A 16,311-nucleotide genomic window follows, 5' to 3' on the forward strand; every position below is an offset into this window, starting at 1 on the left:
AGAACTATATTAATGGTAAAGACTTATCCCTGGTTTTTCTATCAAACACATGCACCCATGATTTACCCCTACCTGATGGTTATATTATTTACTATGATTAGAAAAATACAACAAAAAGTATATATTTAAGGGAATCTTACACAAATGTCCCAAATAAGTCTTAACTTATCAATCTCTAGTCATTAATCATAGATTTACTAAAACTATCCAAGCACATATAAAAATTAAAAATCCAAATAAATAAGGTTCTTCTCTCCAATAATCACACGCAAAGATCTCCTTTCATATTTTTAAGCATGATCAGCAACATTAGATGCAAGACGGAAAGAAAATTTTATGAATGAAATAGAAAATAAGTTGATGAAATACAAAAAAAAAATATATACAAGATTCTAAAAATCTAGGCAAAAAATGACCTTTTTTTAGTGAGTATGATTAAAATTCATTCATTGAAAACATATAGATGAGTCAATATTCAAAATTTGAGGAAGATTGAAGGTGATTTGGATTGATTTGGTATCAAAATTCGTAGTTAAAATCGAGTTTAAAAAATTCTTCTGCGACACTATCAAACATGTATCACGCATATATCTCACACACAGATATACATGTGATACACAATTAATGCAAAATATGATACATATGTGATATACAAATGATGCACAGTATGATAGACACATATTTTTTCCATGTTTTTCTTCTACTTTGAATTTTCAATTCAAACCCTATTAAATTCCACCAAATCATCCCAAATCTGGGATTCAAACTCTTTAAGATGTACTCAATCTATCCTAATAACACCCACTCAAAAGAAAGCAAAATTTTGACCTTTTTTTGCTACAAATAGCTAACTGGCTAATATTAGTAATATTTGGCTAAAATTAGTAATATTTTATGAATTGGCTAATTTTTGTAATGAACTACTTTTATATGGACATAGCTGGTAGTTTTCCTATATTGAATAACCATGATTAAGTAATAAGAGTTAAAAGATGCATGTTATATAGCTTGTTTGGCCAAGCTTCATTTTGGCTAAAAGTATTTTTTTTTTTCAAAGTTAAACTATTTGGCCAAGCTTTTAGAAAGGGAATTTTTTTTTTTGAGTTGAAGCCATTTTTGAGAAATAGAAAAGGTAGTGTTTTTTTTTTCAAAAGCACTTTTTTAAAAGCACTTATAAGAAAAATACATTTCGAAGCATTTTCTAAAAGTTTGGTCAAACACTAATTGTTGCTCCAAGGTATTTTTTAAATTAATCAGTCAAATACAAATAAATTAATCAGCAAAAGTATTTTTTTAGAAAGTACTTTTATATAAATATTTTTCAAAATAAGCTGATTTCAAAGGTTAGAACTGTATGGGTCAAAATTAGATCAGAGAAATTCGGCACGCAAAGATATAAGGTCGAGGTCGGACAGGCGGGATCGAACAGTCATCAATAAGGCCAAGGTCGTACAGTCATCAATAGTCGAGGTCGGACAGTCATTAATAGCCAAAGTCAGGCAGTCATCAATAAGGCCGAGGTCGGGCAGTCATCAATAAGGCCAAGGTCTGACAGTGATGAAATAGCTAGTTTGCTTTGGAATCCTCAAAGGGAATATTCAGTAGAATATTCCCTCTAATTGTACTTTTTTAGGATTTTCTATGTATACCCCTTATAAATAGGAAGAGAGGACTTCCAAAAAAGAGGGCTGGCTCTCTCTCCCTCTCCCTCTTTCTAGAAAATATGTAAACATACCTCTTTAAAGAGATTAGAGGATCTGTGTTCCCGGACCTTCATCAGATCCAAAAAGGGTCCTGAGGTTCTTGTATCTGTTATCATTCGTCTTTATCAAATGAAAGAGGATCCGCTCCACTCAAGATTTGGTGAATCTTTTCCCTTATTTACATTTTATTACTTAATGCATCTTTCTTTATGCTATTAAATTTGGCCATAATCACGGCCAACATTTATACTCGGATATATTTTTCTATTCATATTATTCATCTCGGATCTAGAGTTAATTATCTTTAATTAGGATTTACTTCTTCATCTTTGAGTAAAACAAGAACTAGGTGTGACTAAGGTTTTTCCCTATAAAGCACGAGTCTCACGAGATTCCGGACCAAAATTGATGGCAAACCATTGTCGTTGTATTAACTTTCATCAAACCTAGTAGTTGAACCATTATTGCAAGCATTTACTTCATTTCTCTAATTCAACTACTTGTACACTCAAAAATAAATTCATTTAGCCCTATCTCCACATACAGTAGAAAGTTTCCTTTAAATCCATTGTATATTTCTTGAAACAAGTTAAAATAGTAATAAAGCAAAAACCTTCCCAACTAATACTATAAATATATTGGCTTTGTCCATGCGTTTGCTCAGTCTCATTTTCTAGGCATTCTTAGTTATAGCTAGCTATATTTTTTGGTTATATTTTTTAATTAGGTGAAATGGCAAAAAACCCAGAAGAAGAGCATTCAGTGAAGGCTTTTGGATTTGCAGCTAGAGACACTTCTGGGGTTCTTTCTCCTTTCAACTTTTCAAGAAGGTATTAACGTAATTATATTTTACGCGATCGGTGTAGTTTAACCTATTCTAGTATGTTAATAGTTACTATTCTTGTCATGTTATATACAATTGCGTAGCCACACAGAATGAAGCGTGTTCAAATAGGAAAATTATGGTGATTATATAGAAAATTATACTATGTATATAGGTCAAAAATTACTTTTTATAAATATATAATAAATTTTTGAACATGCAAAATTTCTGGCTCTGCTACTAGTTATATATCACTAAATGGGACATAGATATTTGCCTATTATTACATTGTAAGTGATTTGATTGTGTAAATATTTTTTTAAGTTGTTAGTACATAAAAATTTTAAATTTTTTCTCTTTTTTTTTCTTTTTAGAAAAATGGTTCCATGTAGTGGCGGAGGCAGGATCTCCACGAAGGGGGTTCAAAAAAAAAATTGTATCTAGTGGGAATTGAACTCATAACCTTATGCAGATTTTGAACCCCCTTGACCACTAAACTACACTTTTGGATTGTGTTAAGGGGGTTCAAAACTTAATATATAGAGGTAAAAAACAGATTTTGCCTTATATATACAGTGTATGTTTTCGGCGAAGGGGGTTCGGATGAACCCCTTGCGCCCCCTAAATCCGCCCCTGAGTCACTTCCATGTATGTGAAAAATCTTTTGAATGGTGCAGGGCTACTGGGGAGAAAGATGTGCAATTCAAAGTCTTGTATTGTGGAATTTGCCATACAGATCTTCACTTTATCAAGAATGAATGGGGAGTCACTAGATATCCTGTTGTACCTGGGTAATGTGTTTCTTCATTTTCTTTTGCCTTTAATTTTGTTCCTTTTTGCGCATTTCGAGACAAATATATTTTCTTCATCATTGTTATTGAAAGATATAACTTTAAAAAGTTGTCGTAAAAGGATTAAAGTATGTGATGCATCCAATGAAAGAAAATCAAAATAATGTAAGGTTAAAAAAAAGAATAAAATTAACACAGGGGGTAAACTCGTCCATTTTATGTTTCTACTATAGGTACTTATACAAAATAAGAAAGAATTAATCTTTGTACAATATTTCAAACCCAAAAAATGATACAAGGAAATTATTCAGCATAATTCTATAGTTTTAATAGAAAAAAATGATTCTATAAAAATTTCTTGTGTATTATTTTTAGATCTCGGGTTGTACGTTTAATTTTCACTAGATCTAAATCTTATTAATATTCTCAGAAGTGATGGAGTGAAGACAGCCTTTAAATCTTTAATGGGTTAATAAAGTTTGCCTTCAGTGCCTGCCCCAAATGTAGGTGGGACTGACAAGAGCCAATAACTCTACTCCATGCCCCTACAACTTGTCAAAGTAATGGTGACTCCGATCCAATTTAGATGACACGTTTCGTTCCAATTTAGATCAAAATGTATGAAGTTTGACCACCATTTTAAAATATATATTTTTAATCATATTTATATGAGAAAAATTACAACTTATAGTACTTTTCATATAGTTTTTGAATAGCTAAATTTCATTTTTAAAATATTGAATTAAACTAATCTAATTTAGCTTCAAAGTTTAGTCCAATTGACTTTCGATAAGGACTTTTTGAGAAGGACTTAAGTAGCTAAGTTTCCAAAGGTGAACATCCCCTGTCCTTTACAGTATAGTTGTAAAAGGCTTCTCAGAAAAGTTAAGAAGAAAGCTTTCGAAAGGCCGACCACAATCTCATAGGCATTTTGGTGGTAAACCGACGACTACACGGCTCTATATCAAGTCATGAGCAATAACGAGGCCAAGCTGTTGTCAATATGTCATCTAAATTGAAAACAGAGGGAGTAGTTCGAAACTACAAAACATTAACATATTTGACGTTTGTTTATTTCCGTAAAGGATTTAACCTATATGCACATAATATTTTTTCACTATGTAGTAATTGTGATACTAAAGCTAGTTACATGTTTATCCGCTAATCAATTCATATGTACCAAGATAATCTGATTGTATAAAATACTTTTTTATACTTTCCGTGTATAGAACTAAAGTCTTTACTTGAATTATTTGAAATAGGCATGAGATTGTGGGTGTGGTGACTGAAGTCGGTACAAAAGTTGAGAATTTTAAAGTTGGAGACAAAGTAGGAGTTGGATACATGGTAGGATCATGTCGTAAATGTGCAAGCTGTGACAATGATATGGAGAATTACTGTCCTGGTCAGATACCGACTGCTAATGGTACTAACTCCGATGGAACAGTAACGTATGGAGGTTACTCCGATATCATGGTTTCTGATGAACATTTTGTAGTTCATTGGCCTGAGAATTTGCCAATGGAAGCAGCTCCTTTACTGTGTGCTGGGATCACAACTTATAGTCCAATGAAATATTTTGGACTAGATAAGCCTGGAATGCATATTGGTGTTGTTGGTCTTGGTGGTCTTGGTCATATGGCTGTGAAATTTGCTAAGGCTTTTGGAGCTAAAGTCACAGTTATTAGTACCTCTATTGGTAAAAAAGATGAAGCTCTTCAACATCTTGGTGCTGATTTGTTTGTACTTAGCAGCCAGCCTCAGGAGATTCAGGTGTGTATAATTCAGTGGTTTTTTATTTGTTGAATGGAGATTGTATATGGTATGTTGCTTTAAATTGGAGATGGCAAATGGACGAGTCAAACTTGGGCAGGTCTAAACTGGTTAATTAGTACATTGTGGAAACAGCCTCTTGCAGAAATGCAGGGTAAGGTTGCATACAATAAACTCTTGGGTACCGCTCTTTCTCGGACCTCACGCATAGCGGGAGCTTAGTGAATCAGACTACCCTTTTTCTTAAGATGGGTGAATAACGGGTCATTGTCATACTCAATCCGTCCAACACGAGACAATCTTACCTCCTTATTGAAAGAAGTTGTAAAAGCGAATATATTTTTTTTACAAATCATTTGCTTAAATTCTTCCAAATTTGTTTGTTTAGGTTCGGGTTACATTTTGACCTAATAATTTGATGGATCATTTCAAATTTAACCTGTTAGATCAAGTCAACAAATAGGTCATGACCTAAACGGTTTAAAATTGGGCGGATTACTAAAAAATGGGTTGATTTTACCACATGTAATTTAAATCTTTGTTTTATGTTGGCTATTATAACAGGGTGCATTGAACACAATGGATGGCATTATCGATACAGTTTCAGCAGATCATCCACTTTTGCCATTGCTTGGTATGTTAAAGCCTAATGGGAAGCTTGTTATGGTTGGTGCATATGCAAAACCACTTCAACTGCCAGTTTTTCCCTTGCTTTTGGGTAAGCACATCGCTTTTTCTTTTCCTTTTTTTCCTTTCTTACAATAACGGTGTATATAATTTAAACTACTATTAAACTTCATACTGACGTACATAATGTGGAAAACAGGAAGGAAGCTAGTGGCTGGGAGTGCTATAGGAGGAATAAAAGAAACTCAGGAAATGTTAGATTTTGCGTCAAAGCATAATATAACACCAGATGTTGAAGTCGTGCCAATGGACTATGTGAACACTGCTGTCGATCGCCTACTGAAGTCTGATGTGAAGTATCGATTCGTGCTCGATATTGGCAACCATTCAAACTCTACTTAAGCTTAAATCATTTTTTGGTTCTTGAAAATCACTGTTGATTTTCTCAGCTCGTGTGTTAAACAAGTCTTAATAATAGCATTGTCTTTGCTTAGCTCTATAGTTGTCCAATCTTTTAAAAAGGCTCGAGACTTTCTGGTTTGTCTTAGTAGAGAATAACTACTCTTGTATTTTTTTTATTTGGCTGTGCTATTTTATCACAACTTCTGGTCTCGTTCCTTTAAACTTGGGCGTATTTATAGGGTAATTTATGGATACGTGAATCCATAGTCTCTCCGTCAAATTAGGTATTTTATGTATGTATTTATCTGTTGGTACACATGCTCTAACAAAACTGAATGATGCACTTGGTTGAATACCTAGTTTAGAGGTGCCAAATTAGTTAAAAGAAAGAGAGATTTTCATTACTAGCACACTTTTAAAGAGATATCACGGAAGATTGGCATCAGATAATGATTAACAAGTAAGGCAGTAAGATATTTATACATATAGCAGATTCTTTTCGATTCAAATATGGTAATGTCTTACCAAAATCAAGCTACAACAGTAAAAACGGCCGTATCATATTTAATATCCTTTCCTTTTTTTGAATGTAAATCAATTTCTTATAAAAAAACTTAATGGAAATATCTTTTCCTATTTTTTCGTTGGAAACCAAATCATTCCATAGCAAATTTTTTCCTTTCCGTACATGGACTCTTTTATATAAATGTAACCCTAGCAAAATTATACTAGTTTCTATGTACAAAATCAAATATTTTGTCTATTTTATGTAGAACATATTATACCATTTATATATTTATTTAACTATCATTTCTTTGCATATCTAGAAAAAGAATATGCATATATTTTGCTTAAAAATTTAATGCATGTATGTAGTATATATACATTGAAACCATGTATTTATAAGAAAACACCCATATTATGGAGCCACAGTTCTCTGATCACTCTCCCATGAAGATTAAATTTGATCAATACATAGGGGGAAAAAATAAGCCGTTCAGATTTTTTAATTGTATAGCTGAACATCAAGACTTCTTACTTTTAATTGATAATTGTTGGAAGCTACCTACTCCTGAAACATATATGAGAAGAATATGGAATAAATTGAAGTGCATTAAGCAGAGGTTGAAAACACTGAACATAGAGCAATTTAAGGGAGTAGAAGGCAAACTGAAGCATATCAGGAATCAATTACGAGAAATACAGGAAAGAATGGGACAACATAAGCAGGATAGTATTTTGATTGAAGAGGAAAAAAAACTGAGAAGGCAATTGGAGACATGGGGGATGATTGAGGAGAGTATCTATAAACAAAAGTCAAGAGTCCAATGGTTGAAAGTAGGGGATTCAAACTCAACCTACTTTTTTGCAAACATGAAGAGTAGATAATCCCAAAATAATATTAGCAGTCTGTCAGCTGAACAAGGTGTGCAAATTCAAGCTGCCGCTGGGATAAAAACAGAAGTAATAGGTTTTTTCAAGAAGCTTTTGGGTACAGCAGTTGTGGCATTGCCTGCAATTTATCCAGCAATTATAAGGGATGGTCTGGTACTTCTCAATAAACAACAGAGGGATCTAATAAGGCCAGTAACTAGTGCAGAAGTATTCCTAGCATTAAAGGATATTGATGACATGAAAGCACGGGGATGCGATGGACTAAATAGGTCATGACCTATTTGTTGACTTGACCTAACAAGTTAAATTTGAAATGATCCATCAAACTATTAGGTCAAAATGTACCCAACCCTATACATACGAATTTGGAAGAACTTAAGCACCGGGATGAATGGAGCTGTGTGTAGATGGAAGCTGTGTGTAGAAAGTTCCTTTGGACTGGGGGAAATGAAACGTCACATAAATCTCTCCTGGCTTGGGAGAAGTTCTGCTATCCTCACTCAGCTGGTGGCTTTAATGTTATGGATATCCATATATGGAATAAGGCAGCAGTAAGCAAACATTACTGGAACTTGAGCAAAAAGAAGGACAAGTTGTGGATTCAATGGATTAATTGCTACTATATTAAAGGGAGGCAAGTTTGGGATACATATCCAAACCAAGCTTCCTGGATGGTTAGGAAAATAATGAAGGCCAAAAAGAATTTTGAAGAAGCAAGATACACTCATTCTGATATTCTAGCCCTGAATTCCTTTTCTATCAAAAAACTTTATCAGAGATTGAGAGTTACTTTCCCAAAGGTTACTTGGAAGAGACTTGTCTGTAATAATGCAGGGTGTCCTAAATGGGTATTCAATTTGACGTTGGTAGCACATGGAAGATTGTACACAAGAGATCGATTAGCCAAGTGGGGCATTGCTAATAATTTGGTTTGTCCATTGTGTGAACATGATAATGAATCACTTGATCACTTATTTTTTAAGTGTAGCTTCTCTGCAGCTCTATGGAATAAATTACTCATATGGCAAGGAGTGCATAAACAAATTATGGGATGGGTGCAAGAGCAGGAGTGGGCGATTAAATTTGCAAATGAGAAAAACGCAAAAGCAGAAATGTATAGAATGGTGCTGGCATGTAGTGTTTACTATATTTGGAAAGAGAGAAATCAAAGAATATTTCAAAGAAGAAGAAGAACTGTTGACAATCTGGGCATGCTAATAGTGCAAGATATACACTGTCGAGGGAGCCACAACAAGAAGATTACAAAGCAACTGGAATCCATGAATTTCTACCCCTGAAAATTGTCCCGGAGGAAAAGAGTTAGAAGAAGAGTAGGATAATATTGACATTTTAGTAGTAATGAGTCTGAACATTTCCTTAGTATTGAATAGATAATATCATAAGCGAGAAGGGGATAGTAGATAAATGTTTAGTAGTAATATCATGATTGTACATATATTTTGCCCTTGGTAATAAAGTTACTTAAAAAAAAAACATATGTATATACATATATTTAGTATAATATGCATATAAACAGCTCGGTATATATACATTTGAAACCATGTATTTATAAGGAAAAGCCCATGTATATATACATGTATTTAGTATAATATGTGTATAAGCAGTTTATGTGATATTTTTTCAATTCTATACACATATTATACCAAATTTATATGAATAATATACAAGGATTACCAAACCACTACCAATTATATTATATAAAATATAATTAATATATATATGAACACCTTTTGCCAGTGGGCTATGCAAGGGTACTAAAAGTCTATATTTAATTAATTAGAAGTAATATTTTGCCTTATACCTAGTATAATTTTCGGCGAAGAATGTTCAGTTGACCACCATTGGGCCAACTTAGCTTCGTCCATGTGTATATATATAATGTATAATTTCGGACTATACATGTATATCCGTATGTTATTCCTTTAATAGCAAAATAGAAAAGAAAAATTGTGCGGAAAAAGTGAAATGATGTTTTTTCCCGAAGAACAAGAGACATTGAAGAAGAATAAGTCTCAAATACCATTAAATTTTGGTTGAGTAGAAATATGAAAAATGCTTCTGATCACTGGACTTCTTACAGATCATAGAAAAATATATGAATAAGGATATAAAAGGTGTGAGGATAAGGACACAATGCATCAGAAAATAGGGTGGCACAGAGTCGGATCTAAAATTTTTAGTTTATGGGTTCCTACATCGATTTTAAATTAATATATTATAATAACCAGACTAAAGAACTGGATTCCCAACTAAATATTCTTATACATTAAAAGATTTCCTTAATACAAATACGGGATCTAGCCAAAAGCTACTGGGTTCCCGGGAACCATACTCACACCTTTAGATCCGCCCCTGGGGTGGCAGCCGTAAGGTAGTAATTAATTAGATACCACGTTTAGTTAAAGTTTTAAATTAGTTAAATTTAATAATGATCAAAACTATCCCTTAAATTGCGGGTTAGTTAAATTTAAACAACCACATAATTTATCAAAACTGCTAAAAAGGTAAAAAAAAATCTGTTATTTTTGGAATAAACAGAAAATGTTATTATTTATGACAATAATTTTTAAGAAGAGATCAGCCGTGTAAAAATCTCGAGGGAAGAGTTATCTATCCATATTATTCATTAAAAAATGGGCTAGACAATGAACTTTTTATAAACGGATCGAATATGGATAAAAATCATATTATCCACTTGAAAAATGAATAACCAAATGGATAACCAATGAATGACTAATGTGTTTAACTTTTACATTTGTAAAGCCTCAAACTGGGGGTAGGGGTGTACAAATCGAACCGAAAAATCACAAAAAAACGAAAAGTCTACCCAAATCGATTAAAAAACCCGACTAGGTTTGGTTTGATTTGATTTGGTATTGAGTAAAAAAAATCGAACCAAACCGACATATAAATATATAATTTTTATATATACTTTTAAGATTTTATATAGACTTTTCTCTAAAAAAATATCTAGAAACATTTGGAATTCTCTTGCGGGATATAATATTTAATAGAATATGAAGTAATTCATATTTATAACCTTAAATAATGGGTTATATGATCGATTTCTCATCAAGTATTGCTGAAATGCGTCAATCTCTTTGTTCTTCCATATTCGTAGCATAAGTTAAGATCTATTAAATTCTTATATATTTTTCGAATTTGAAGTGATTATTATTAGTTAGGTATCATATTGATTTTTATGTTTAATTACTAATTCGGTTAACCTTGAAAGTGTACATCAACAAAAAATTATTGTCAAACGACTAAAAATATAACTATTATATGTTACTAAGAAACTTCTCTCGTAAGAATATTTTAATAGATAATATGCTTGCCAATTTTTATATTTCTACTAAACATATATTTACTTATAAAAAAAATTTAACAAAGTAAGATTGAAATAGTATTTAAGTGACAAAACTCGAAAAATCCGAAAAACCCAATAAAATCGAACCAATCCACACCGATATGGTTGGTTTGGTTTGGTTTTTATCAAAACCAATCAACTCGGTCTATGTACACCCCTAACTGGGAATACGGATCGGATCAAATAATTTATTCTTTTTTGATACTAGGTCTTAGTTATTTACCCAAAGGAACAGGAACAATCTCATTTGATACTATTTTTTCTTTTGAACTTGAACGAAACATTGAGTTATTGATAGTGCCACTATGTTAGTCATTTTCAAACATTGATCTGTCCACCATTTTTTTTAGTAAGCTACTAAAGTTTATTCTATTTAACTTCTTTTTCTTTGGAGAAAATGATAAAGATAATGACGGTAATAACAAAGACGTCAAACGTGTCCAAATTATGTTTAAAGATGGCCAATATGTTGTGTCTAAGAACTATTCAAATGAACACTTTTTCTCTTGTCCATAATTGCCAGTCCACATTGGTAACTATGGGTAGGAAGCAACAGCAGCTTTTCAAGAATTTAGTTCTATAATAATACATCACCAATGACGTCATTTTGCCATACTTATATAGGGTTTTTGACCAATATTATCCCTTATCTTTTAAGGTATATTTATTTTGATTCCTCAAATATAACACTGAACATATTTAGTCCTTTAAGTATGTTAAAGTAAAGCACTTTTAGTCTCACTAACACAGTGTGTTAAAAAACTAACGGTGTTACTCAACTCTGATTCATGAAGCAAATCTTCTGCTCTGAAACAAAATATTTCCTCTCGTTTTATTAGATAACGTAAACTATTACTTTAATTCCTTATTTTTAGATAATAGCTTCTAAAATTTTGACATTGAAAATATCCTCTCCTGCGCCGGTTTTTAATGAGAAAATGATAATGTGTAACCGATGTAAAAATAATTAGCCGAATTTTTTTACTAAAAGTGTATATTTATATATATATATATTAACATTTAAAAATTTCGGTTGTTTTTTCCAAAAAGAAAAGTTAAAATTTGAAAAAAAAAATAGAGTTGCCAGGATCACTTCTAGGCATATTATTGCAGCAAACGGATAACCAGGTTGTATTATCACTTTTAGCTAGTGCTAGAAACTATTTACATCTGGTAGCCGAAAAAGTATATAAAATTTGTATAATTTTTGTATATTAACATACAAAATGTATATATATATACAAAATAATATACAAATTTTATATTTTTTTCGTCTATTATTTTTACAACGGCTATATAGTGTAATTTTCTTTTGGCTATTATTTTTACAATGGCAATACAATGTCTTTTTTCATTGAAAACTGGCACAGAAGGGGATATTTTCAAGGTCAAAATTTTAGAAGACATTATCTAAAAATGAGGAATTAAAGTGATAATTTGCATTATCTAATAAAAGGATAGGAAACGTTTTGCTTCAGAGCAAAAGATTTGCTTCATGAATCAGAGTTGGGTAACACCATTAGTTTTTGAACACATTGTGTTAGTGAGACTAAAGGTGTTCTATCTTAGCATACTTAAGGGACTAAATATGCTCGAGGTTATATTTGAGGGACCAAAAACTCTACTTATATACACCATTAACAAACAGCCCATCGCTTACACTTTACTTCACCATTTTCCATAGTTCCACTACCAATAATAACATTGTCTGAACCACCCATTTTTCCTTTAAATTTTTCATCTAAAAGAAAAGAGGAAATTCAAGAATTGGAATATGGAGAAATCACTAGAGGAAGTGCACCCTGTTAAGGCTTTTGGTTGGGCAGCTAAAGATACTTCTGGGTTACTTTCCCCCTTTAAATTCTCCAGAAGGTAATTGATTTTATACAAGATATCATTTTTTGTAATAAGGACAAGATTTTGATTTTATCAACTTAATGTTTGTAGGGAAACTGGGGATAAGGATGTGAAATTGAAGATTCTTTATTGTGGTATCTGTCATACTGATCTTCATCAAGTGAAAAATGAATGGGGATTTTCTCAATATCCTATGGTCCCTGGGTATGGTGTCAATTTCAGATTCTTGAAAGTATTATATTTCATGCATATGCAGAACTCTTACTACCTTATGATATTTACAACATATTGCACATTTATAACATTGCTCTTGACATATGGTACCACCAAATATTTTAATTTAGCCAGGAATTGGAAATAACCTCTTAACAAGTCATAGCTGGGAGGTGGGCATGAGTTCCCCTCATTTAAAACAGGAGAATTTGTTGCTGAAACTGTATGAAGTTCAGAGAAAAATAAATTAAACTATGATTCCCTTGAACTAATTTTTGAGTTATAGAAACATGTTAATGGGAGCTTAGTGGATTATTAGTAAGGTCATTTATGCTTGCATCCGAAAAATTTGTCCTTTGTCAAAACATTAGGATTTAACTTATAAGCACCGACGGTATAAAGAAATTTTACACCATCTGCATATTTTAACCTCTTCTAGCTAGTAACATGACTTATCTCTATGTTACTAATCCCACTTTGTATGGACCGCTACTGGTAGTTATCGGTTATGTGACTTGATAGTCTAAAAATTCTTTTAGACAGTAACAACAACAACAACAACAACCCAGTATAATCCCACTTAGTGGGGTCTAGGGAGGGTAGTGTGTACGCAGACCTTACCCCTACCCTGGGGTAGAGAGGTTGTTTCCAAATAGACCCTCGGCATCCTTCCCTCCAAGAACTTCCCACCTTGCTCTTGGGGAGACTCGAACTCACAACCTCTTTTAGACAGTAAGTGTATCGAAATATAACTCAAACATTAGTAGTTCTTGGCTAAGGTCCAAGTGTTTTTGGCTCAGTTAAGGATCATTCCTTGCAACCTTCAAATTCAATAGCTCTATTTGCTTTCATACTTTAAATTTGAATTCTAACTCTTATGATGGATGCAGACATGAGATTGTGGGTGAAGTAACCGAGGTTGGTAGCAAGGTGGAGAAATTCAAAGTTGGGGAGAAAGCTGGTGTGGGGTGTCTAGTTGGATCATGTCGATCTTGTGAAAACTGCACCAACGATCTTGAAAATTATTGTTCCAAGGGAATAGCCACCTACAATGCAATCTACCACGATGGAACACCAACGTATGGAGGCTACTCAGACATGATTGTTGTTGATGAACATTTTGTCATTCATGTCCCAGAAAACATGCCCCTAGCTGCTGCAGCTCCTCTCCTTTGTGCTGGAATTACAACCTACAGCCCGTTGAGATACTTTGGACTAGATAAACCAGGTCTTCATATTGGTGTAGTAGGTCTTGGTGGACTCGGTCATGTTGGTGTCAAGTTTGCCAAGGCTTTAGGGCTAAAGGTGACGGTAATTAGTACATCTCAAAGCAAACAGAAGGAAGCCATTGAACATCTTGGTGCTGATTCGTTTTTGATTAGTACTGATCCGGATCAGCTGCAGGTAACTACTTCTAATCAATCTTTATCTCTTTCTCTCTACCATTTATTGCTGGATAAAATACTAAAGATGAATGTCCTAACTAGAAGAACACTTTATGACACACAAGATGCAATAGCTAACAATAAATGAAGGGATAAAATTGAGGATGCAAGAAAACCGGTTTGAGGCACGCTATTGAGGACTCTGTATCCGTAGTAGATAACTGCATTAGCAAAATGACGTCCTACTCCTAAAATACAACTGACCACTCAAGAGTCTTCTAATGTGCACTCAAATAGAAGCTCCAAATAACTCTTAAATCTTCAACTGCTTTTGTAATTATTTAGATAAGACACTTTTTGACGAGAGTGAAATGAGAAAGAACTAAAGAACAAAGTTAGAGGAAGGCAAGGTCATATGGAAGATTAACTGGTCAATTCCTTGGGATGGTGGGGTAGGTATTCATATAGTGTGTGAAATATAACCAAGGCACATTTTAGTGAATAGATATGTCCTTCTACGAAGAATGTATACATCTATTCCGTTAATGAATAGATGTGTTCTACAAAGATTTGATACATCTTTTTAGAAAATATTGTATCTTTACAACAATAGGGGAGTACATTAAATTTTGAATCACTTAAATAAAAACAAATATCTAATTGTCATAGATTAACATAGTAGTACTCAACTGTGGTTCCTATATCCATAGGCTGCTATGGGCACAATGGATGGAATTCTTGACACAGTCTCCGCGGACCATCCCATACATCCATTGATTGGGCTATTGAAGTCTCATGGGAAGCTTATATTTCTTGGTGCACCTGCAAAACCTGTCGAGCTACCAGTCTTTTCATTGCTTATGGGTGAGTTGACTACTCTCACTGTCTAGATTTTGGTATGACGGTGCAAGGAATGTGTTATCATCTCATATTTAAAATCTTTTAGTTGCTATAGTAGTGTAAGTAAGTTGAGAATTGCATATAATGACAGGGAGGAAGCTTGTAGCTGGAAGTGGTATAGGAGGGATGAAAGAGACGCAAGAAATGCTTGATTTTGCTGCAAAACACAATATAACAGCAGATGTTGAAGTTATTCCGATGGATTATGTAAACACTGCAATGGAGCGTCTTGCCAAAGCTGATGTTAAATACCGTTTTGTCATTGATGTTGCTAAGACCCTTAAAGCAGAATGATTAAGAGTTCTGCTTCATGTAATTCCAGTATTTTATGATGTTTTGGGCATAAAACAATGATTTTGATTACTAAGTGAAACATTGTTAAGAAAATAAATAATGAAAGTTGAGTAGTTTTTCCAAATATTGGAAATTATTTTAAGTCTTTTATCTTCAATATGAACCAGGAGGTTCAAGCTGTGGAAACAGTCTCTAGTAGAAATGGGTAAGGCTGCGTAGAATAAACCCTTGTGGTCCGGCCCTTCCCTGGACCTCACGTCGTAGTAGGATCTTAGTGCACAAGCTGCCCTATCTTCAGTGAAGCCAAATATTTTTGCTTATGTGTTGCTCTCTAGAAGATGGAAATAAATTTATATGATTTACTAAACAAGCAAATTCCACCAGCAACGAAAAAAGTTAGTCGATTTCTTCCTGGAGAATAGTTTCTCATAAACAAGTTACATTACAGGTAACCAAAAAATCCAGAAACTAACCTTGTTAGAGAAGTCAAACGGAGCACATACCGACTGAATGGCAATACATAAGAAAGAAACTTTTACAACCCATTCAATTCAAGATATCAGTCCTAGGTTGTGCACGGATCGGATCGGATCGGATTTAGCACATTTCGGATTCGAATTTCGGATTTCGGATTCTAGAAAATGCAATCCGAATCCGATCCGAATTATATCGGATTGGATCGGATTTTAAAGTTTGGATCGGATCGGATTTCGGATCGTATTATTATGCCTCAAAGTTGCAAACTAATATGTATATT

The 16,311-nt window shown here is 33.3% G+C and overlaps 3 protein-coding genes across 3 annotated transcripts; all 3 read left to right on the forward strand.

Annotated features, from left to right (window-relative positions):
* Positions 1-2,270: 2,270 nt before the first annotated feature.
* Positions 2,271-6,341, forward strand: LOC107773552 (cinnamyl alcohol dehydrogenase 2). Its single transcript, XM_075248664.1, has 5 exons — positions 2,271-2,533; positions 3,204-3,317; positions 4,580-5,090; positions 5,655-5,808; positions 5,917-6,341. Exons 1-5 carry the CDS (start codon positions 2,436-2,438, stop codon positions 6,117-6,119), a joined length of 1,080 nt encoding a protein of 359 aa, XP_075104765.1. The 5' UTR covers positions 2,271-2,435; the 3' UTR covers positions 6,120-6,341.
* A 1,580-nt stretch (positions 6,342-7,921) lies between these two features.
* On the forward strand, positions 7,922-8,812 carry LOC142178873 (uncharacterized). The gene has a single exon (XM_075248652.1). The coding sequence runs from the start codon at positions 7,922-7,924 to the stop codon at positions 8,810-8,812; it is 891 nt and encodes a 296-aa protein (XP_075104753.1).
* A 3,745-nt stretch (positions 8,813-12,557) lies between these two features.
* Positions 12,558-15,678, forward strand: LOC107773242 (putative mannitol dehydrogenase). Its single transcript, XM_075248665.1, has 5 exons — positions 12,558-12,777; positions 12,853-12,966; positions 13,866-14,379; positions 15,071-15,224; positions 15,352-15,678. Exons 1-5 carry the CDS (start codon positions 12,680-12,682, stop codon positions 15,552-15,554), a joined length of 1,083 nt encoding a protein of 360 aa, XP_075104766.1. The 5' UTR covers positions 12,558-12,679; the 3' UTR covers positions 15,555-15,678.
* Positions 15,679-16,311: the final 633 nt, after the last annotated feature.

This window comes from Nicotiana tabacum, unplaced genomic scaffold (genome assembly GCF_000715075.1).
Source record: "Nicotiana tabacum cultivar K326 unplaced genomic scaffold, ASM71507v2 Un00011, whole genome shotgun sequence".
Lineage (NCBI taxonomy): Eukaryota > Viridiplantae > Streptophyta > Magnoliopsida > Solanales > Solanaceae > Nicotiana > Nicotiana tabacum.

What these genes read in the sequence shown, in the direction of transcription:
- LOC142178873 (XM_075248652.1), top strand. Translation starts at nt 7,922, where the DNA reads ATGGAAGCTGTGTGTAGAAAGTTCCTTTGGACTGGGGGAAATGAAACG.
- LOC107773242 (XM_075248665.1), top strand. Translation starts at nt 12,680, where the DNA reads ATGGAGAAATCACTAGAGGAAGTGCACCCTGTTAAGGCTTTTGGTTGG. An exon ending in CAATATCCTATGGTCCCTGG is followed by an intron (nt 12,967 to 13,865) that starts GTATGGTGTCAA and finishes TGATGGATGCAG; the next exon opens with ACATGAGATTGTGGGTGAAG. An exon ending in AGTCTTTTCATTGCTTATGG is followed by an intron (nt 15,225 to 15,351) that starts GTGAGTTGACTA and finishes ATATAATGACAG; the next exon opens with GGAGGAAGCTTGTAGCTGGA.
- LOC107773552 (XM_075248664.1), top strand. Translation starts at nt 2,436, where the DNA reads ATGGCAAAAAACCCAGAAGAAGAGCATTCAGTGAAGGCTTTTGGATTT. An exon ending in CCTTTCAACTTTTCAAGAAG is followed by an intron (nt 2,534 to 3,203) that starts GTATTAACGTAA and finishes TGAATGGTGCAG; the next exon opens with GGCTACTGGGGAGAAAGATG. An exon ending in AGATATCCTGTTGTACCTGG is followed by an intron (nt 3,318 to 4,579) that starts GTAATGTGTTTC and finishes TATTTGAAATAG; the next exon opens with GCATGAGATTGTGGGTGTGG.